Source organism: Apium graveolens, chromosome 4 (assembly GCF_009905375.1).
Source record: "Apium graveolens cultivar Ventura chromosome 4, ASM990537v1, whole genome shotgun sequence".
Taxonomy (NCBI): Eukaryota; Viridiplantae; Streptophyta; class Magnoliopsida; order Apiales; family Apiaceae; genus Apium; species Apium graveolens.
In genome coordinates, this window is record NC_133650.1 from 92,939,224 (window position 1) to 92,961,220 (window position 21,997).

General features: G+C 34.9%; 3 protein-coding genes across 3 annotated transcripts; 2 read left to right on the forward strand and 1 right to left on the reverse strand.

Moving 5' to 3' along the window:
- The first annotated feature begins 7,963 nt into the window (after positions 1-7,963).
- Positions 7,964-14,579, forward strand: LOC141718337 (pectinesterase 31). Its single transcript, XM_074520721.1, has 6 exons — positions 7,964-8,338; positions 8,422-8,526; positions 8,723-8,800; positions 11,813-12,000; positions 12,949-13,122; positions 14,243-14,579. Exons 1-6 carry the CDS (start codon positions 8,099-8,101, stop codon positions 14,403-14,405), a joined length of 948 nt encoding a protein of 315 aa, XP_074376822.1. The 5' UTR covers positions 7,964-8,098; the 3' UTR covers positions 14,406-14,579.
- Positions 14,580-15,015: 436 nt separating this feature from the next.
- LOC141718338 (uncharacterized) lies at positions 15,016-17,143 on the forward strand. Its single transcript, XM_074520722.1, has 5 exons — positions 15,016-15,437; positions 16,019-16,105; positions 16,233-16,382; positions 16,459-16,653; positions 16,745-17,143. Exons 1-5 carry the CDS (start codon positions 15,183-15,185, stop codon positions 16,835-16,837), a joined length of 780 nt encoding a protein of 259 aa, XP_074376823.1. The 5' UTR covers positions 15,016-15,182; the 3' UTR covers positions 16,838-17,143.
- A 1,502-nt stretch (positions 17,144-18,645) lies between these two features.
- LOC141718339 (vesicle transport v-SNARE 13-like) lies at positions 18,646-21,643 on the reverse strand. The gene is made up of 6 exons (XM_074520723.1): positions 21,481-21,643; positions 21,288-21,408; positions 20,533-20,591; positions 19,685-19,873; positions 19,296-19,466; positions 18,646-18,999 (listed from the first exon to the last, which is right to left on the reverse strand). Exons 2-6 carry the CDS (start codon positions 21,379-21,381, stop codon positions 18,850-18,852), a joined length of 663 nt encoding a protein of 220 aa, XP_074376824.1. The 5' UTR covers positions 21,382-21,408; positions 21,481-21,643; the 3' UTR covers positions 18,646-18,849.
- Between the last annotated feature and the right edge of the window lie 354 nt (positions 21,644-21,997).

A 21,997-nucleotide genomic window follows, 5' to 3' on the forward strand; every position in this document is an offset into this window, starting at 1 on the left:
ACAATATGAGTTTTGACAGTACAAATTGGAAGGACTAAGGTAACAACAACCTTCAAAGATCAGGGGAGAAAGTTTTCAGAAGTACATAGACAATGGTTCTAGTATTAGTAAATGGTATTTTGATATGCCCTGTATCTAGGGAATACAGGAGGAACGATTTAAGGATAACCTTAGAGGTTTTATAAGGAGGAAGATAATATTCGAAGTTTTGAAGAATAGAAATTTTGATAAAGGAAATATGACGTAATTATAATAATGCCAGATGGGCATGTATGAACCATAAGAAAATATAGATCGACCCAATGAGGGTCAAGATTGGTGACAACGAGAAGTACCGAAGATAAGAGACGTCCAAAATATGATCGAGAGTCAGTCGTGACAATGTTCACATTCAAAGACCGAGGAAATAAATTATGGGAAAATTATGATATATTTTTTTTCTCACCAAAGCATAAGGAAGAGCATTTTCACACAAGCAGTATTTTGAAATGAGGTAGAAAATTTAGTTGAAGGTGGTTAAAATGACATTGATTATAAGGAACTATTACTATTAGGAAAGGCCAATGAGGTGGCCGACACTTTAAGTGTAAGAGAGGAATTATAGGCGCTCGTGCCAGAGGAATACAGTGATGATGGTTGAAGCCGTGAAGGTTGTATTATGGTTTGGAAGATTGACATTCCTTCTGATGACTGTGCAATACCCAACCGTAATAGTAGTTTGGTAAAGGTTTAATTGTGTAATCGCCATGAGCGGGCAATCTATCTTAGAAGGTACTATCTTGAGAATAATCCAGGACCATATTTCAAAAGGATTAAAAAAACCTTTGAGTTAAGTCTTCTATTGAAGGCATATGATTAAGAATGGTATTAACCTGCTATCGTTGCTTTCATTGAAACTCTTCTGCAATTTTATCTGCTTCATGTCATATGTACGTCAAGTTCAGGAGTGTTCTTCATAAATCATGAACGGTGATCATGTTACCTCCTTAGAAGAATTCGATACGATATGTATGGACTCCATATGGTTAGCTATTAAGACTTCATGGAAAACAAATGACTATAGTAGGTCAACGGTGGACCATAGTAATGCAGGAATGATTCTACGAGTAATGAGCCGATTAATTACAGCCGTGAGAGTTGTATTGGAATGGATGTTGAGATTGAGTACCACTAATCGGGTTGTGGTGGTGTATAAGTTATCATTGATAGACTAGTTAAGTCGATTATTTACCTATTGAATACTTATTCCTTCTTATCAATAGAGAGTCGTATTACTATACGAGGAAGGTTGTGGTGCAAGCATAGAATTCTAGTAACGATGATGTCTAGAATGAGATCCCAGATTTGATTTTCGATGTCGAGGAAGTTTCAAAGGTGATTGTGTATAAGCTCGCATAAGAGCATGGGTCCATAGAATGATGGACGGAATAGCAAAAATATTTAGGCATGCGAAATACGATGCGATAATGCTTGATGTTGAGATATATACATATATATGTTTTGTTCTCCTATGATAAACCTTTATAGTTCAGGGATAGACTCCAAGCCAAATGTTTTCAGGCAATTTTTTTATATATAATTCTCTTAAATTCGTTCTTTTCTCTTCTTTTCATTTTCATGTAAACTGAGAAGAATAACCCTTCCAGAAGGGGAGGTATTGCCGAATGACTATCTATCTGTGTGATAGAAGCCTAGTAGGATACCACATGTTGTTTAATTGCTTGTCAAGTACTAAAGGCTGGCCACCTTCTGTACTAACTATGCAATAGAACGAGTGTTCATGATCATAGTGATCTCTCAATAAATTCTTTTACTTCTACACGAAGGACCAAGCTTTCGAAGATGGAGGCAGCTAGAAATGAAGTGGTACCAAGTATGGTGGTATTCCGATTCTAATGCGTTCATGATACTAAAGTTGACGTGGTTATTAAAAGGTTATAGAATGCTAACGAGCAAAAGTGTAACCAGTATAGTATTATGTACGGAAGATAGTAATGACTACGAACAAGAAAAGAAGGAGTATTAAGAAGTAAAAGCTATAGTGCTAGAAGCTATTATGAGAGTCTGTGTAATAGACTTGAAAGAATTTGGAATGATCATTGATCGCGGATTGAGTTTTCTTACGACAATAGATCATATGTCATTATCGAGATGTCGCCTTATGAGATCATTGAGGGAAGACAATGTCGATCTCCCTTATGTTAGGATGAAGTTGTAGAGCGCAAGATGCTCAGACCAGTAGTAGTCCAAAGAACCAAGGATATAATAGATCTAATCAGAGGACGGTTGGTAGCAGCCCAAGACAGACAGAAGACATATGCAGACCTAGCCCGAAAGGACAACGAGTATGAAGTAGGGGACTTAGTACTGCTAAAAGTATCCCCTTGGAAGGGATTAATGAGGTTCGGAAAGAAAGGGAAACTAAGCCCAAGATACATTGGACCTTTTGAGATACTAATACGGACTGGGAAGTTAGCTTACGAGCTAGCCTTACCCCCGAACCTACAACATGTTCATAATATGTTCCATGTGTCAATGCTAAGGAAGTATCATCGGGATGCAAGACACATAGTGGAGTACGAGCAGGTGGATATGCAACCAGATCTGACTTACGCGGAGAAACCAGTTAAGATTATAGATAAGAAGGAACAGGTGCTTCGGAACAAAGTGATCAAGCTAGTCAGAGTGCTATGGCAGAATCATAATGTGGAGGAATCAACTTGGGAACTAGAGAGCGCAATGCTAGAAAAGTACCCCCAATTGTTTTTAATCTGATTCCGGGACGGAATCCTTTTGAGGGGAGACTGTAATAACCCCAAAAATTTTGAACTTTTTGTAACCCTTATGAATAGTGATTTTGCTGATTATGCTGAATAAGAAAACTTTTCATGCCACACTTTGTAGAGGTTCTTTTATTGTTATTCTGAGATCTTATTAGTACTCTATATGGTATATAAGTGTATGTAAAGATCGTCAGAATCCAAATTCGAACACTTTGATTTTTCCCGAAAATCCACCAGATACCGAAAGAATTGAGTATAAGGTAACATGATTAATAGGATTTAAATTCAAGGATTAAAAGAGAGGATCATAAAAGGAATATAAAATATTGAGAAAGGTTTAGGGGAACCAAAGTAATAAGATCCCGGGTATGATCCCTCAAACGATAAACGAGAACGAAAGTTAAGCGAACCGTATAACAGATCAGCGATCATTAGCCAAGTAATTAGGAGTTAATCAAAGGGGTTAGTGGAGGATGATGTCATCACACCAACAAAAGGAGGACAAGTGTAACAAGATGACATAAGTAGATGACATAAGCATGACCAAATGGGAAGGGTTGGTTGGTTGATTGTGAGCCACACAATTTTTACCATAGTAAAAGGTTAATTAACAAACAAAAAGGAAGCAACCAAGCAAACACATTCATTTCTCTTCCCCCCATCTCCTTGCTCACAGTTTTTTGAAGAAAAACAAGAAGAAAAATTTCCAAACCCAAGCTCCACTCAATCATAATTCAAGAGGTTTGTTTCTTTGGATCCTATATTTCATAACTAAGAAGAGCAAGTAGTTTAAGTGCTTGAATCAAAGGTTTTCTATCTCAAACAAATCATTTTTAGTTTAGGGTGAATAGTAACTTTCAAGAACAAATTTTTGATTCTTGATTTTATTTGTAAGGTCAAGGTAGCTTAAGCATAGATAAAGGCTTAGACTGCTTTTGTTCTTAACATCAGGACCCGTGAACTCACTGTTAGGTTTTGACCATTGCCATGTTTAGATAGTTCATGTTACGAGCTTCGTTTTGATGTATGGTTCGCTTGAATCCGATGTACGGTTTAGGAGAAACGACCGTTTTAAGTAACGGCATTTCGCGAACGAATCATTACCCCTCACCTTACTTTGAAACCTTGGTTAAGGCCCTTAAATGACTAATTGGAGTATGAAACAATTATGTAAAGTGGATTAGATAGTTGGTAGAGTACTCGCGAAAGAATTGCCTTAAAATTCTTAATGGTTAATTTATTAAAAATGGTGGAGCCGAGGGTACTCGAACGACTTATGTGATTCGCGAAGCGTAGGAGTGAGCATAAGCGAACGTTAGGGTTCAATTGGTTAAAGTCTAGTTTCTTAAGCGACCGGAGTTTAATTCCGACTTATGTTGTTGTTTATAGGTTATCGGACCCACTCTAAGCTTAAGTCTATCCGGGAACACTCAGGCAAGTTTTCTACCCGTTATACTGTTGTTGTGATGTAAATATATGTATATGCATTATCTTGTGATAAGTGCATGATTGTTATTAGCAAATTTTGTGATATATTGGAGCATGCTGATATGGTATATATGCATGTCTGTTTCGTAATCTTGATATCTAATTGTTGATTCGATTGTTTATAAGTTGCATAATACCTATGCTAGAGATAAGCAGTAGTTGCGTATACCCTTAGTATAGGGGACCCAAAGGTGAACATATTGCTAAATCGGGAGTCGATGTTCCCGAGTATAATATATATATATATATATTTATATATATATATATATATTTATATATATATATATTTATATATATATAAATATAGTTTTCAAAACTATTAATCGAATAAGGTTTATTCAATAACTTTATTTTATTTAATGAATATTATTTTGAATATTCATTCGAGGACTCATGACTCCGTTTATTTTATTTAATGAATATTATTTTGAATATTCATCCGAGGACTTATGACTCCGTTTATTTTATTTAATGAATATTATTTTGAATATTCATTCAAGGACTTATAACTCCGTTTATTTTATTTAATGAATATTATTTTGAATATTCATTCGAGGACTTATGACTTCGTTTATTTTAGTTAATGAATATTATTTTGAATATTCATTCGAGAACTTATAACTCCGCTTATTCATTAAGTAATATTTTTTATTTTATTAAAGAATAATGTTCGATAATCAAACTTATTTTCGATTATTCAAATAAAAATCGTACTTTCGTATAAGTATATCTTTGGTTATTTATTATTCATTTCAAGTATGAGTTTTAAAACTTCTACTTCAATTATTTATATAGATATTATCCTTGATGGGAATATTATTTAAATAATAATATTCAGATATTTTCTAATATATCGGGACTGATTTATTTCATTAAATCAGCATTACTCCAAATATTCTTAAAAATGTTTTCGAGTCTTCAAAATGATTTTTAAAAGTTAGAGCGGATCCCAAAACTCATTTTTATATTTAAGATCTTCCTTTCAAGGGGATTTAAATACTCGCTCAAAACATGAGGGATCCGGCTCTGTGGTGTATTATATATTCGCAACAAGGCTGTTGTTTTGAGAAAACGTCTTGATTACTTGCCCAACATTCGGGAAGTAAGTCCATCTATTTGAGTCGGCATAAGCAACATGGGCTCAGTGGGCGTCCATGAAAGTGTAAGCGACTCAGTGGGAGTCCATCAATGCATAAGTGGCTGAGTGGCAGTCCAGCATAGGTCCTAATATGGCCAGGGTGATGACTAGTGGGGAATTCGTCCATCTACTAGTAGAAAATGTTACGTATTGGTATCTTTGCCTGATCAACAAGATATCAGGTTTATGCCAAGGTTTTCTCCTTTCCAAATTCATTGGATATTACAACTCTGTTTATAATTTTCGTAACAGAGGTTTTCAAGGAGTGTATGAAATGTATATATATATAGGTGTATATATATATTGGGATTTAATGAAGTATCTCATAACTTCATTATTTATAATGATATTTCAAAGATTGAATCTATCAAAGTCTTTTCTTGTAGTCTCATCTATGTGATGAACTTTTGAAACTGATTATACCTTGAACGGTGGTAGTTTAAGTAGTATTCGGAAAAGATATAAGTATATTGGAGTATCTTGTAACTTCATCTTTTCAACTTATATCTGGTTAATGATTATCTTATGCATGACAAAGATTTTCACAAAAATGTTGAGACAATGTTATATATGAGATCACCTTGCAACGATATTTTTATACAGTTATAAACTGGAACTTTGTGTATATTATGCATGGAAGAGGACTTCCAAGATTTTGAAAAGTATATATACTGAATATTATGTGACTTGGTCGCGATAAGATATCAAACTTGGTTCATTTTTACTTAACCAAGACTTTCATGAGTACTATGAGGATGCTCACATATTGTAAATCATTATACATATTATTTTGGTGGGCTTGTTGCTCACCCTTACTTTCTTCTTTCATCACACAATAACAGATAGACAAGATGAACATGACCAAGCTCCCAATTCGTGAGCGGATAGGAAACGTTCTGCAGTTTCCTGTAGGCGTTGATGCCGTTGTAGCTGAGGTAGGAACTACCAATAGGCTAGGCTTTCAACTTTTGATGTACCAGACTTATGCATACTTATGAATTGTAATAATGGCAAAGAATATGTAAATTTATTTAGAAACCCTTTTAAGGTGTAATGGTTTATAATTGTGGAATAAAATGACTTGTGTTATTTTTGGTATTCATCTCTGAGACTATAACTTGTGGTGTGTGTGTATATTGTGGGGTCACAGTACGCAGTAGTTGGTCGTTTATAAAGATTGAGTGTTATTAAGAGAAATGGAACTCGTGACAACCCGGATCCCTGACCCCGGATTTGGGGGTGTTACATATATCACACATATCAACATATCTCACTTGACCATGTACATAAGCCTCAGGGTTTGATTCAAAGTGTCCATTTATATGTAACTTTATTATAAATGTACTAAGGGCACATACATATTCAATGAAAAATTTTTATATAACGTGACTTGCATGTAAATAGCTCTAGGTTATGCATATAAGAGAAAAAAAACACCTTACTGTTGAAGGATATAAATCTAGGTCAAAAACTATAACATCAATTGAAACAATTACTTTAAATTACAAACATTCATCTTAAACACAATAATTTAACACATACATAGAAGATAAAAATATTATCAAATGGATAGTATTTAGGCACGTATGAAGCACAAGAATTTACGGCTGTAATTGGGACATTCATTCAAAAAATCAGCTAAGTGATCGACACAATCTCTCAGAAATTAACTTATCTTGATATTAGCACGACAACAACAGTTAGTTTTACTAAAGTTTTTACATATATAAATGGTGTATGTGTGTGGGAGAAGACATAAACATGAATTAAGTGTTAATAACTGAATTAACGGAAAAAGATATGCGATAATGTTGCCTTATTTGCTAGCTATTAAATTACAATAAAGCACATCCGTTAAGCTTGTTGACAAATCACTAACGGGTGTACATAATTTGTAGAATTCTTAAAATAACGGGTACACAATCGGCATTGTTAAAACAATGGGTACACATATTAGAGCATGGGCAAAGTACAACTATACGCATTGCATTTTACTCATTTTTTACACATAATTTATTATTATTATTAATTAATTACACACGTATATACTGTAAGTCAAATTCTGGACCTCCCGAAGGGGACCATTGCACATTTTGTTGGCTTTTACACATAAAATTTCACAATCGGAGGAAGATAATATAAATGAAGTACGCATTTAATGGGATTGGCCCTAATTATCACAATTTTGACTAAAATGACCAAAAAATATCACTATTAATTGAAATGACCCAAACTATAACTCAGTAACGCTTTAAAATAATGCGTTTTGTAAAATATAAAAGACACACATTTTGTAAATATGTTTCCGTCATGTTTAAAAAAAAATTAATCCCCCGAACGCATCTTTGTATTATGTTTTTGGTACCTTTTTTGTTTAAAATGTATATTATAAATGTGTTTTTCTTAAACGCAAATTAAGAATGGGTTTTTAATTGATAAACAGAATCATTTTTATAATTAGTGACATTTTAGACCATTTTATTCTAAATGGGGGAGGAAAAGGTCCTTTCCTCGCAGTTAACGGGGGTAAATTAAAAGATGAGGGTGCTTCGGTAAACTTTACTTTGATCATGGTCTTGTTCCCCACACGACACCTCATCAATCAATTCATCCATACATTGCATTAAACAAACGCTAATTAACCTATATACAATACAATACATACATAGACACGGAAGGAGAAACAGAAATGGCACGAGTGATACAAGTAGCAAGTAACGGATCAGGAGATTACGTGACAGTCCAGGAAGCAATAGATTCAGTCCCACTGGGCAACACTTGCCGTACTGTAATTCGTGTAGCGCCAGGGATATACAAACAGCCCATTTATGTTCCAAAGACTAAGAATTACATCACTTTAGCTGCTTTGGCTCCTGAGATTACTGTCCTCACCTGGGATAACACTGCCACTAAAATTGATCATCACCAGGTTTCTATTCATACAAATTATTTATCTTTCTGAATTCCTATTGTCTATAAATATTGAAATCTTGGGGTATTAATGATTTTCAGGCATCGAGGATAATTGGCACAGGCACGTTTGGGTGTGGAAGTGCTATTGTTGAAGGAGAGGACTTTATTGCCGAAAACATCACTTTCGAAAACTCTGCTCCTCAGGTTAATTCAGCAATCGTTCTCGTGAGGTTTACTTTTATCGGAAGTTTGGTTTGTAGATAACGAATAAAGACTTATGTGATGGTGAAGATTGAAAATGCTATTAAAAAAAGTTTCTTCTTTTTGGTCAAAAATGTCCTTGAGAGGTTGTATGAATTTATTATCTATGGATAGTTAATGTGATGTATTCCCTGTATAGGGTTCAGGCCAGGCTGTAGCTATCAGAGTGACAGCTGATCGGTGTGCATTTTATAATTGCAGATTTCTAGGGTGGCAGGTATGCTTCTCTCTGTTAAGATGTAATAATAAAATGAATACTTTTTGTTAATCTATATCATAATAATATTTCCTCTTACTGGTTGTTTTATGTTTTTTTGGAAATTCGCGTTGTGTGCATGTGCCATAGACTTGGTGTAAGCATTCTACTCGTAATTTCTTGGGATTTTAGTAAATTTATTCTAGTTATATTATTTAAGTCAAGTAGACTGGACTATTGGAATAATGTTGTGATCATGTTTGTTTGTGTTTGGTGTTGTAATCTGGAATTGCTATAAAAGATCTAAACTTTTCAACTAAATTCCAGCATTGCATTATATACAAAATGGTGCCAGAGATATTGGTATAAGTTGGAACTGGATAGGTCAGGAGTTATGATCTATTTAGGGGATCTAAAAAGATTCAAAAAGAAGTGGAAGCCAATTCTGCATTTCAATACCATTGAATTAAGGTATCTTGTTGTTGCACGAATTCCTTTGCTAATGTATGGATATTGGTGTTGGTTTTCGTGGTTGATGCGGAACAAGAACAAGGAATTAAAATATTATTTTGTATTTATTTTATGTTATTAATTGAGAATAGATATACTTGAAATTTATTAGGTAATAGTTATATTAGATAAATAGATTACTCATGTCAAAAAAAAAAGATAAATAGATTACTAAAAATATTTTAGATTATAGTAATGGAATAACAAAATGATTTGTTTCGAAGGTTTTTAGTTGGTTGATAACTCTGATATGCGGAATGGTCTTTCCGACGCCGCGCCTGGACCCTTCCTGAGGCTGTGGTGTAGTTGCGGTTGGGTGTGTGCAAAACAACACCGGAGGGGGGTTTGAGCCCCGCAGCGCCTCCGGTGTGAGAGTAAGAACTCGCTTTGGGAAAATGAAGATAGATAGGAATGTAAGGTGGCTGTGTGTGTATATGAGTGTGTAGAAGAGAGCGTAACCCTTAAATCCTTTCCCCTTGGGGTATATATAGCCCAAGGGTAGGGTTTAGAGGTTGGTACCTTTAGATCAGGACCGTTCGTTGTTGGGGCGGAGGACGCCTGACTCAGATGAATTTTATACACGTGTCTAGGCAAAAGCCGCCTTAGAATATACAAAGGTGTGCTGACGCGTGTCCTGCTTGTCTCAATTGTTGGTTGTTGATAGCTGTCATTATCACGTGCCCAAGTTCGTACCCCATGTGCACCTCCTTGGTGGGCCGTGGGGTTGGCATGTGCCTGGGACGGGATGGACCCGGCTCCTACCGTGAGCCTGACTCACTTTAGAGCCGGGTCGGACTCGAGCTGGGGGGTTACCTTGCTCATTGGGTTGGGTCCTGGATGGGGGGTAATCGAGCCGAACCGAGTCAAATACTACCTGGCTCGGCTCGAGCTCGATTAATATTGTTCGAGTTCCAGTTCGAGTTCGAGCTCGAGTTTGACTGAGCCTTAATTTTCAAGTTCGATGCTGGGCTCGCAAAAATTTTGATAGGCTCGAGTTCGGCTCGAAAGCTCGATTCGATTTTATCAAATATTGTCAAAAACTCGAAATATGATAGGTTCGGCTCGAGTTCGATTCGATTAAATATATAAAATTTAAATAATAAATTAAATATTTTTATAAAAATATATTTATATTAAAAATAATTAAAAATAGTAAAGGCTCAATAAGGCTGGCGAAGCTTACGAGCCGAGTAATTTGAAGCTCGAGTTCGGCTCGGTAAAGAATTTGAATGGCTCGAGCTTGAGCTCGGCTCGATTATTACCGAGCTGAATTCAAATATTTTACAAGTCGAGCTCGAGTAGCTCACGAACAGTTTGGCTCCCCTTGGGTCTGGTCTGTCATAGTGGTGTAGGGTTGAACACTTGCTGGGATGCTTATACCTTATCATTGGTGGCTAAATTTAGTGATTTACTACTCCTACACAAGTTGATGTAATCTTTTATTATTAAGAAGGCTTTGATTATTATTAAAATTGAGATGGTACTCTCTTGTTCTAGATTTTTCTCTTCTGCGTTTGAGAAATCTCAGGGTAGTGATTCTTCTATAATTGAATCACCTTGTAGATTTTCTACGGTTAGTTCTTTTGGGGGGTTTTCCTCTTTTCGGTAATGGTCAATTGCATAATATTCATACCCATGCCTCCACTCAGGCTTGAAATTCTAATATCTCATTACCGAGGGGAGATGGGCGTCTGCCAAGACAGAGTCAAGGAATTGCATGTTTTTAATTTTGATAATTTAAGATCTTTGTAATGCATATATTTTGAGAGCAACTCCAACAACTTACTTATAATGAATCCTTTCCTAAAATTTTAAGGATTCAATCAAAATTGGCAATCCAACAGCATCCTAGTAATTTCCTAAAAGCTTAAGATCCACTTTTGCTTTCTTAAAGATAAGGAATGCATAACCATTCCTTATCTTATTTTTATTACTTAAATATTCATTTCCCTCCTTTTCTACACCCTTTTTTTCATTTCTTCTCTCTCTCTCTCTAATAAGGGAAGAAGGACGATGTAAGTCTGTCATTGAGGTAATTTGTAAGTTCAATTTGTATATATAAGTCTGTCATTATTTATGTCGTGTGATTACATACGTATATTAGATGTAACATCTTTCCTTTATTGCTCTTGGTGTAATTTTAATATTTTCCTGAAATCTCTGTCGTTGGCTGGACAGTACATGTGTTCTATCTAATGGATGCATTACATCTAAGTTAATTTAACCTTCCTCGTATGTTATTTATGACTCTCTCTCTCTCTCTCTCTAATAAGGGAAGAAGGACGATGTAAGTCTGTCATTGAGGTGGTTTGTATGTTCAATTTGTATATATAAGTCTGTCATTATTTATGTCATGTGATTACATACATATATTAGATGTAACATCTTTCCTTTATTGCTCTTGGTGTAATTTTAATATTTTCCTGAAATCTCTGTCGTTGGCTGGACAGTACATGTGTTCTATCTAATGGATGCATTACATCTAAGTTAAATTAACCTTCCTCGTATGTTGTTTATGACCAGGATACTCTTTATTTGCATTATGGGAAACAATATCTGAAGGACTGCTACATCGAGGGAAGTGTGGACTTCATTTTTGGAAATAGTACTGCTTTGCTGGAGCATTGCCATATACACTGCAAGTCAGCTGGGTACATAACTGCACAGAGTAGGAAATCTTCCCAAGAGACAACTGGCTATGTTTTCTTGAGGTTTGTAATGAACTATTCTTGAGTTAACGTATAAGTTAATCTTGCATTGTTGTTACATGCAAAAAATTTACACTAAACCTTTGATTTGATAATATTTTAGCCCTTTGGCTCAGTTTCAACTTGATTTACATTCTAACAGACACACAATGAGATTACCATCCAGCTCTTGCTGTCAAGTGATTTACAAACTTTAGCTGTAGGCATGTAGTTCAGTCCAATAGAGCTGCTACAATCCCTTTAAGTTGTACCTCAACCTCAACTACATCAATTTTTATATTGCAATTTATGTGTCATGTGCCCAAACGAATCTCAAATCAAGATTATTTGTAAATTTAGTTCAGCCTTCAAATCACAAACTTGGAAGAATATCTTGGTAGAATGATGCCCGAGGACCTGTCTGACATTTATTCTTTGATCTTTTTTTCTAGCCAACATATATATTAAAGTGTTTCCTTTTTGAGGAATTTCCGAACAATATAGATCAGTATGAAATTTTCTGTTGCTACTACTGTTTCTAACATCTAGTCAATTTCTTGAGTTGGTAACTGCAGCCTTATGTTGTGCATTATTAGTTTTTGACTACTTTATACTCAGCACTTGTTGTGTCTGAACATTTTCTTTACATCCTTCTCCCTTGGCTAAATTGGGAACTAGGACTTCAGTGAAAATCTGGGTAAATTTTTATTGGCAACTGTGAACTGAGAAAATCTAAGATGGTGTCCTATATATAGATTATGTCTAAGCAGCATTCTATTTCCCACTTCTCATTCTAAAGATTAATACGGAGATTTCTCCTAAAATATCTCATATATTTGAACTTGACTGTCTTGCTCATTCTGCAAGCACAGACAGTTTCATACCCGTTTGATTTACCCCTTGTTTTCGTGAGAAGAATAATTCTTTTTGTTTAGATCTACTTTCTTTTTTGTGGTGTCAAATGTCAATCAGGTGTGTAATAACTGGCAACGGAGGGGCACCATATGCATATCTTGGGCGGCCATGGGGACCTTTTGGAAGGGTGGTTTTTGCATACACATATATGGATGCATGTATCAAAGATCATGGTTGGAATAATTGGGGAAAAGCCGAGAACGAGAGGAGTGCTTGCTTTTATGAGTACAGGTACATAGATAGTACTATTGAATAATAACTAGATCACTTCTCGGGCACATACCCGGTTATATTATAATTCTCTTATAAAAAATATATTTTGAAATAGTTTAATTTCAATATGTATTATATTTATATCATGTTATAATGCTGAGAAATGAAATAAAATTATAATATTAACGCTTAAAAAGAGTTTGACAAATATTATAATATTTTTTAATATAATTTTTTTATTAATTATAAAAATATATAATAAATTGATGAATATTTAAAGAGAATAATGATCCTAAGATTAACTTTAGGAAATTTTTTTAAGTTAATGGTTGACCTGAGTGTATTATATTTGTTATTAAATTGCTTACTTTCCTAATTTAATGACATTCAAAATATATATGGTAAGTAAATATTTAATAATAAATGATTAGTATTACTTATTTACATGTATTTGTAGTGATCTTAGGAAAAGTATCCTAAGGTTAATTCTAAGGTTAATTATAGAATCCTTATTCTTATATTTAAATTAGGGGAAGAGAATATTAGTGGAGATTTTTAAAAATGAGAATGGAGAGATGAGAAATGAGCAAAACAGAGAATGAGTGGAAGTTATAAATGAAAGAGAGCCAATGAAAATATAATTAATTAGGGGAACATGTTAGTGAAAGATGACATCATCAAATTAATGTGAGTTTGACACGTAATATTTGATGATGTCAGCTATTTAATGAGAGCTTGAGACATGAGTAGGGATGACATCAGTTGTACTCTGTTTTAGTATAGTGTAGATAAGTTGCTGTTTTTTAAAGATAAGCATTATGTTATAAAATTTTCACCAGAAAACAATCACGAAGCTACCCTAATGCATGAATTGAAAAATTCAAAGTCTTAAAAGAACTAATGTATAAGGATGTTACAGTCTGATCAGCAAGTTTATAGTCCTATGAAATGCTAGACCTAGAACTGTGTATCTTTAGTTTGTTGGATTTAATAGTAAATTTTGTAAAGATGAATGGGTTGTGGTCATCTGGTGGAACTTAACCTTTTAAACTAGCATATAAAAAAACTCCAAAAGAACAATCCTACATACTGTCCAGTCTTTGCTTAGGATATAAAAAGGGCTTGCTACATGATGCAGGTGTTTTGGACCAGGTAGTTGCTCATCACAACGGGTAACATGGGCGAGAGAACTAGTAGACGAAGAAGCAGAGGAGTTTCTGATGCACAGTTTCATCGATCCAAATCCCGAAAGACCATGGTTAGCCCAGAGAATGGCCTTGAAAATACCATATGCTGCTTAAATTTTGTTCCTTGCAACTCTACCACTGGAGTGGCTAAATGGTTCCCACTTTTTTTTTTTTTTTTGCGAAATAGGTTTCCACTTTTACTCCCATGACTTGAAAAAATGAGATAAAATGTACCAAATAGATGGCTTATGTATAACAACCTAAGCTTGTAACATGTACTTATTTGTATGTTCCAAGTGTTCACCACTTCTTCAGCTTATCAGCTGAGGGCATGAAGTCTCTAGCTTTTTAGATGGCTTTGATGTTACAAAGCTGATATATTAATTCCAATTATGTATCGACATTCAACCAGAAACCACTATGTTTAACAATCAAATGTACAATGGGGACTGTTGACTTGCAATTTTTATTTCTTCATTACTCTTTTCTACTTCATTTCAGTTCTCGCCCACAAAATATCGATGAGTTAATGACCCAATTTTTGAGTTAATATGGTCAACTCATAGGTTGAGTGTCCAAATCTTTTATACAATCTGGCCTAATTTTTTTGTTAAAATCTGGTTTAATTTCTAATTGTACCAAACATTTTTCAGTGGCCCAGCAACCACTTGAAAGATGAGTGCTCTTAGTTTGACAAGTAATAAGTTGCCACGCAAGATACAAGGCGCCAAATTAAGATACAAGTATTATCCACTCTCTCTTTCCCTCTACGGCTCTCCCACTACTATCACAGGGACGAGAGATCAATATAGGCTCAAGCAGGTGTGTATGTGCATTATTGTAAACAAAAGATTGTTTACATTATGAACTAATACTTTTAGGCAGGGAATTATGGGTGATATTGCCGCGGTGGGGTCGTGGCAAAAGAGTTCATTGTTGGCTGTAATGGCCGCAAGTAGAGGCTGGCAGCACTATAACTGCATCAGCTGGAGTGAAGCGCACCGTGGACGGACGGTGTTGATGGCGGTGGTAAAGAGCAAGAAGATGAAGATGAAGATGAAGATGGCATTGTCAGATGTTTCTGCTTCAACTTCTACTTACTCTTCAACAATTTCTACAAACATCCCGCTTTATGAACATCCTGGGGTAATGTATCCAGCCCCCTTCATTTTCTTGCTTTCATCTTCTATATTTTTATATAATTAGCTATATACCTGATTTGAACGTATGACTTAGCAGTTTCAAATTTACAAATTAGGGACACAACAATGTGAAATTAGAAATACAGTTGTAGTTCCTTAGGGCCCTTTATATCACATTTTGACAGAGTCCAGAATAGTGATATGTTAATTACGTTGGACACAGTGTTAGTTGTCTAGAAAAAATAACATTTATTTTTCTGATGATACGGAAGTCAAAATGTGTTTTTCTATGACTTGCCCATATGGTGTGTCAGTTGTCGCCTACCTCTGATGTGCATAAATGTAAAAATTTAGAGATAACACATTTGTGGGAATGAGTAGTGGATGACAAACATTACAAAAATATGTGCATTGTGCAACACCTCACATTTCAAATGTCTATTTCGTATACGCGTCATTTAATAGCGTATTTGAAAATGTGAAAGTGAGCTTTGGGCAATTTACATATATTAGCCTGCTTTGATTTGGAGCTAGCAATCCAAACATGAAGAATGTTATAAAAGCATGGACTAACTTGATTGACAGGCTTCTTTTGATCGGTATCTGGAGGATAAGCCTAGAGTATTCAAAGCCATTTTTCCCGACACAAAAAGAAGCCGACGACTGAATGAGGTTTTCTCTACCACCTCCTTTTCTGCCTTCATCATTCTAAAATCTTATCAATGGAATGACAACAAATTTTCAAAGTAATGCAGCAAGTTTTAGCCTTTCCAGATTTGACTGCAATAATTTTTTGCAGGAAGAGTGGAGAATCCATATGTTACCCATACAGTTTCTATATCTAACTGTTGTGCCCGTAGTTGATATTAGACTGAGATGTAAATCCAATGGAAGAGATTACCCAAGTGGAGTTCCTCCTGACATAACTAAAGTCCTTGAACTTGATATTGTAAGTTTACCAACTCCTAACTGTTAATAACTTTTGTGCAATCTCTTCAACCCGTAAACTGAATCCGTTTGTGCAGTTAAGATGGGAGCTCAAAGGGCTGGATGACGTTGTGACGCCATCTAACTTTTCACTAAGTGTAAAAGGAGAAATGTATGCTGATCGACGAACAAAGCCAAGCCTTAAAGGTCAGTTACAAATGAGCATGAGCTTTTCTGTGCCTCCAGTTCTTGCTTTGGTCCCTGAGGATATTCGTAGAGGGGTAGCAGAGTCGGTAAGACCGTGAACGCAACACCTAGTTTCATTATGACACACACCTTTATTGTTTATTTTTCCATATGTAATGTAGTACTTTTGCAAACCAGTTACTACAGGGATTGATTGGGAACATGAAGCATAAGGTTAATGGTAGTCTGATTGCGGACTACAGTAAATTTAAGAGGGAGATACTCGAATAGTTTGATTTCATTGATGGCTGCTCAATTAACTCCAGGAGTGACAGACTTGTGTGGAAAACCTGTGCAAGATGAGATTTTTTTTGTAGATTATGATAATGCTTGTGAGCATCTGCTATACTTTCTTGAACATAGTTGTATATTATTGTCTGAACGTAAAATGCAAGGGTCAGGAGTTTGCGCCCAAACTCTTTTTTTTTTTTTGTTTTAAGAAACAATAAATTATGAAGGCCATTGTACAAAGGATGTTGTCATTCATTTTTGTACTTAATTACATAAAAGAAAGATTGAAATAATTTTTCTTTAGCAGTCGAATTTCCTGAGACAATACATTGAGTGTCTATTGGTATCAACAAATATTGTTTTGAGTCTATTGACAGAACTAGTGAATGACAGCGATAGACTTTTTCTAATACTATTAGTAATAAGTAATGTACTGTCATTAGATAATCCGAACAAGAACATGGATCTTGCTTAAATCTGTGAAATTGACTGCAATATATGACAGGAACCTTTCTGATAGTGATACCTCTATCTTTTAGAATCATAAGCAAAGAATAGGGCCTTGCGGGTCTTTCCAGCCAAAGCATACATGTTGGAAAGCAGGAAATTGTAATCTACATTGGGTGAATACAGTTGTCCTAGCTGATCTTTACTGTCAATACTACTAAACCTTAGAAGAAATGCCAGCAGAACCTCGTTCCAAGTCATTGGCATTTTCTTTGTAAGTGCCTTCGCTTCTTCCAGCTTTCCATCCCTATGGAAAATGTCTACCACGTAAATACCGCTCCATTGAAGGGGTAGAGAGACTCGAGGTTAAAAAAATATAATACCGACCCTGCAGATCAATTACACCACACTAAAAGCACTTACAAGAGCTGTGAATAATATATCATCTGCCTTTTCTTCCTGTACAATTTCAAGAAACAAATCCAGTGCAACAAGTCCTCTACCATGCAGTGCTAGCAGGTTAAGTTTCAATTGTTTCATTATATAGATGAGGGGTCTCATTTGGATCACTATAATGACAAGCTTAAACACTGCCGTCCGTTTATAATTATTAACCAGATGGAAATGCTTCGACTTGACGTGGACGTATTTTATCGCTGACTAATTAAATGATGCGACACGGCTAGGCAATGACGATCATTACAGTCCACGTAACCTCCTTCTCAGGCATTTCATAAAACAATATTCCATAATCAACACCCTCCAAAAGAACAGTCCAAGAAACAACACCCTCTAAAAGAACACTCCCAGAAACAAAACTCGTTGCGGCACACACGTTCCTCACAATTCACATCAATCTTAGGCAAATATCATAATTGAACTACGAACCTGCCTCGGCCATACCATAATTGAACTAATATGTGCACATATCAGAATCAGTCCTAAGCAGTGGTACTAAACCAAGGAAATTAACAGAACTGCCTTAATGTAAAACCCAAATGCAATGGTTGCAAAGCTACAACTTCCTCAAAACACAATACAAATTATGTAAAATACACAAATGACATGTGCTAGTAAGATCTACTTGATTTTTAAAAGATAACATAATGTTTCTGCCCAAAACCTATCTTTGATTAATCAACTATACTAAAGCTACTAGTCAAAAACAAAATACGATAAGATTAAAATACAATTTAAAAACAATACTAATACTAACTTTTATACACACTCGGAAAAATAAAGTTAATCACCTGCCAACAACTATGTTACAGTCTATGCTTTCTATCATGCAACGCCAACTTGGGCCTTTTCCTAATATAAAGAAGTATAGAATACATAACTATAAACAAGAAACTAGGCTGTGAATATAAATCAGTGAAACTGTGAAAAATAAGATCATTAAAATTTGTGAAGCATTAACAACATTTATTGTCAATCAAATTAAAAAAAAGAAGAAGAAAGAAAATCAAATTATTGAATATTTGAACTGGAGTAAACTTTACAATACAGTCGCTTTCAAATGTCTCAAAAATCCAGCGATGGTTTTTGCGAAATTCTGTCGCCGCCTACTTCAATTTAAAGTACAGGATCAGTATGATCGAGAGAACAAGGACTGCTACGATGAAACCAATGATGTATTTGTTCCTGCTCATCCGCCTAGACATGGCTGTCATTATTCTTTTACTCCTGCCTACATTATCATCCACCCCATGCAGCTGCATTAAGGAAACAGAATCATAGCATTATTAACTCATGCGGCGAGTATGATCATTAACCTATTAAAGTAGAAACTGAAAAATATGTTGAGCAGTGTTCTCTGAAAGTTGTCAAATAAGAACTCATAAAAAAACCATTTCAAGGTTTGCTAAACTTCCAGATACCCATAAGAAAAAGATAAGTAATACAAGTTACATGACTCTCAAGACGCAGAAGTACTGCTCTGGGTGACACATGCACAATAAGTAACAGAACTGAATTTGCAAACACCATCAAGAATATCAAGTGCACATACTGTGTTGTCAGCATGCAAAAGAGACTGCCGCTGTTGGTGCAGATCTGAAAGAATTGAAACACCTAGATCCTCTGTCTCCAACATAGTCCTTCTACTTTCCCTAACCCTGTCGCTAGATTTGTTTAGTTTTTCAGTCGACATTTGTAATCTATCTCTTTGATCCGCTGATACCTAGATCATTCACCAAGTGTCAACTCATATCACAAAGAAAATGTCAGTATTCTCATTTCTATGTAATATAATCAACAGAAAGATACTTGAAGCTATAGTGTTTGAAGCTCAGTAATAAATTAATATTGTCTATAAATGGTCATCAAAGACCATAAAATCAAACATTTTTCTCCCGCCAAAGAATAAGGCAATATGCATAAATTAAACGACGCATATACCATTTTTGCATCTGCCATGCCCGACTCCAATAGCTCATCTCGAGCGGCCTGATTCAGGTTGGTTGATGCAATTCGTTTAACTTCACTTTTCAAATTGTTCAGATCAGATTTGTATTCTCTCAATTTGGCAAGAAGCACAGCCCTCACATTAGGCTGTAAACTTCTTGCTTCAATGTCCATCTTGCGTATCTACAAATACAGAATCCAAAATATATATATATATATATAAGTGCTAATGTTACCCACGATTGGTTCAAAGAAATTGAGATGAAAAAGAACTGAAAATCATGAAAGGAATCAGAGATATCGAAGAGGGATGAAGGACAAGAAAAAATAAATACAATTACAAGATAATAAAATTAGTAAAATATCTGAGAAATAAATTTTCATTCTTTTGTAAACTGGAAGGAATGAGATAATTTAATTAAGTACAGTGAAATAAGTAAAATCTGAAATTTGATAATTATAGATAAATCATATATGTCAAGACAACCACTTTTCATTCCAAAAAGAGTCAAAGGTCGTGTTCACTAGACGAAATGAAACGGGGGGAGAATGAAAATATTTATATTATGTATTTCTTCTATCATTTCTTTCATGAGAAAACCCTAACCCACCAATGTTGGAGGGAATACTCCATTGTCCTTCTTCCTCATGTTCCCTACAGCCTACATCATACAGAATTACTACCCTCTAATGTTTATTCATTATTCTCTTTTACAACCTTCCTTTCTCATTAAATTGAGTTCATAATTTCTAATTCCATTATCTCTAAGTAAACACAAGCCTAAGAGCGTGAAGGTGATAGAGTTGGACACATTTTGAAACAAAGAAAAAATGCTCCATACCAGAGATTCAGCTTCATCCAGTCCAATTTTTGCTTCAGAAAGCCTTTGCTTCTTTTGTTCTGTAAACAAACATAACATCACTAAACAAAGTGTACATGTTAAAAAGCAAAAGCGCACAAATATTAAAGAGCAATAGACTTCTCAGGAACAAAACAAGTCGGAGAGGAAATATGGAACGAAGATTTTCAGATATAATTTATAACACTAATAATCAACTTGTCAGATTTTCCTTCACTTTCAGAGAGCACTGTGAGGTGGATACAAGAACAAGAAGCTCATACGGTAGGTCTTCTAGATAAATAAAATACATGTTACTTTTCTACAGTTCTACTAACAAAAATTATAACGGAGTTCCAGAGAAAGGCAAGCCAGGAAAGTCAGAAATGTACAGACTATTTGGTTGACAGCATATTCATATGTGTGCGTGCAGCATCAGTTAATGACTGTACACTACTTAATCAGCACAAGAGAAGCTGAAAAATTAAGTCTCCTGCACATTGTTGTCATCAAATAAACACTAAATTTAGATTCATCATCTTATACATCAAAGTCCACGAAATTAAAGTCAATTTACTAAAAATGTCTAGTAATAAATTGCGCAATTCATTTTGGATTTAATAATTACAACCAATCTCGATTATATTTTCAACACATATCCACCGGCATCAATTTTCGATAACTGAAACATAACAATTTATCTGATAGAAGCAAAACAAAAAATAAAAAGGAGCTAGGGTTTAGAAGAGAGCAGTAACCTCCATCAACAAGAGTAGCAGCTCTACATTTTTTGGTCAAATTAGCAGAAAGCTCGCAGTACTGACGCTCGTAATTCTCAAATACACCTGCCATCGTTCTATACAACTCCACTTACACCCCCTGCTTAATTACACCCACAATCAGATACATATGATACGAGAAACGAAAGGAACGTAAGAGATCGATACTTACCTGAATAATACTACTAATTGATCGGAGGAACACGATCTGATCGGAAAGTCTGCCGGAAATGGAAGAGATCAAGTCGGGTATTATCCAATCTAATTTTGCTTTTTCAGCTTCATTGGTTTGCCGACTATAGTGCTATAGCCTATACATACACGGCGAATATGTCTTTATTTTTTGTTTATTATATTTTAAAATAGGAGCAGATTAGGACCAAATCATCCTTATTTAACATTAAGGGGTCGTTTGGTTCTGTAAATTTGGGTATAAGGTAAATGTTTTATCCATTTCAAACCCATATTTGGTGTTTGGTTCATAATTTTTATTAGCTGAAACTCATAGTGAAACTCACTAGAAATCAAATTTGATACCTAGAGAATGGGTATGAGGTATCATTTTTATTTTAAATATTAATCTTATTTTTACAATTAAATACAATTTCAGTTCACAATTTTTTTAATTTGATATATTATTAATTTAATTTTAAATAAAATCATAATAATTTTTTATTTAATGATAATTA

Bases quoted from the DNA above. Each gene is read 5' to 3' on its own strand.
- LOC141718339 (XM_074520723.1), bottom strand. From the start codon at position 21,381: ATGGCAGGTGTATTTGAGAATTACGAGCGTCAGTACTGCGAGCTTTCT. The intron at 19,874-20,532 runs GTATGGAGCATT...CTGTATTTGTAG, and splicing joins TGGATGAAGCTGAATCTCTG to ATACGCAAGATGGACATTGA. The intron at 19,000-19,295 runs GTATGTGCACTT...TCCTTAATGCAG, and splicing joins TTTTGCATGCTGACAACACA to CTGCATGGGGTGGATGATAA.
- LOC141718337 (XM_074520721.1), top strand. From the start codon at position 8,099: ATGGCACGAGTGATACAAGTAGCAAGTAACGGATCAGGAGATTACGTG. The intron at 8,339-8,421 runs GTTTCTATTCAT...AATGATTTTCAG, and splicing joins CTAAAATTGATCATCACCAG to GCATCGAGGATAATTGGCAC. The intron at 12,001-12,948 runs GTTTGTAATGAA...AATGTCAATCAG, and splicing joins ACTGGCTATGTTTTCTTGAG to GTGTGTAATAACTGGCAACG.
- LOC141718338 (XM_074520722.1), top strand. From the start codon at position 15,183: ATGGGTGATATTGCCGCGGTGGGGTCGTGGCAAAAGAGTTCATTGTTG. The intron at 16,106-16,232 runs GTTTTCTCTACC...AATTTTTTGCAG, and splicing joins GAAGCCGACGACTGAATGAG to GAAGAGTGGAGAATCCATAT. The intron at 16,654-16,744 runs GTAAGACCGTGA...TTTGCAAACCAG, and splicing joins GTAGAGGGGTAGCAGAGTCG to TTACTACAGGGATTGATTGG.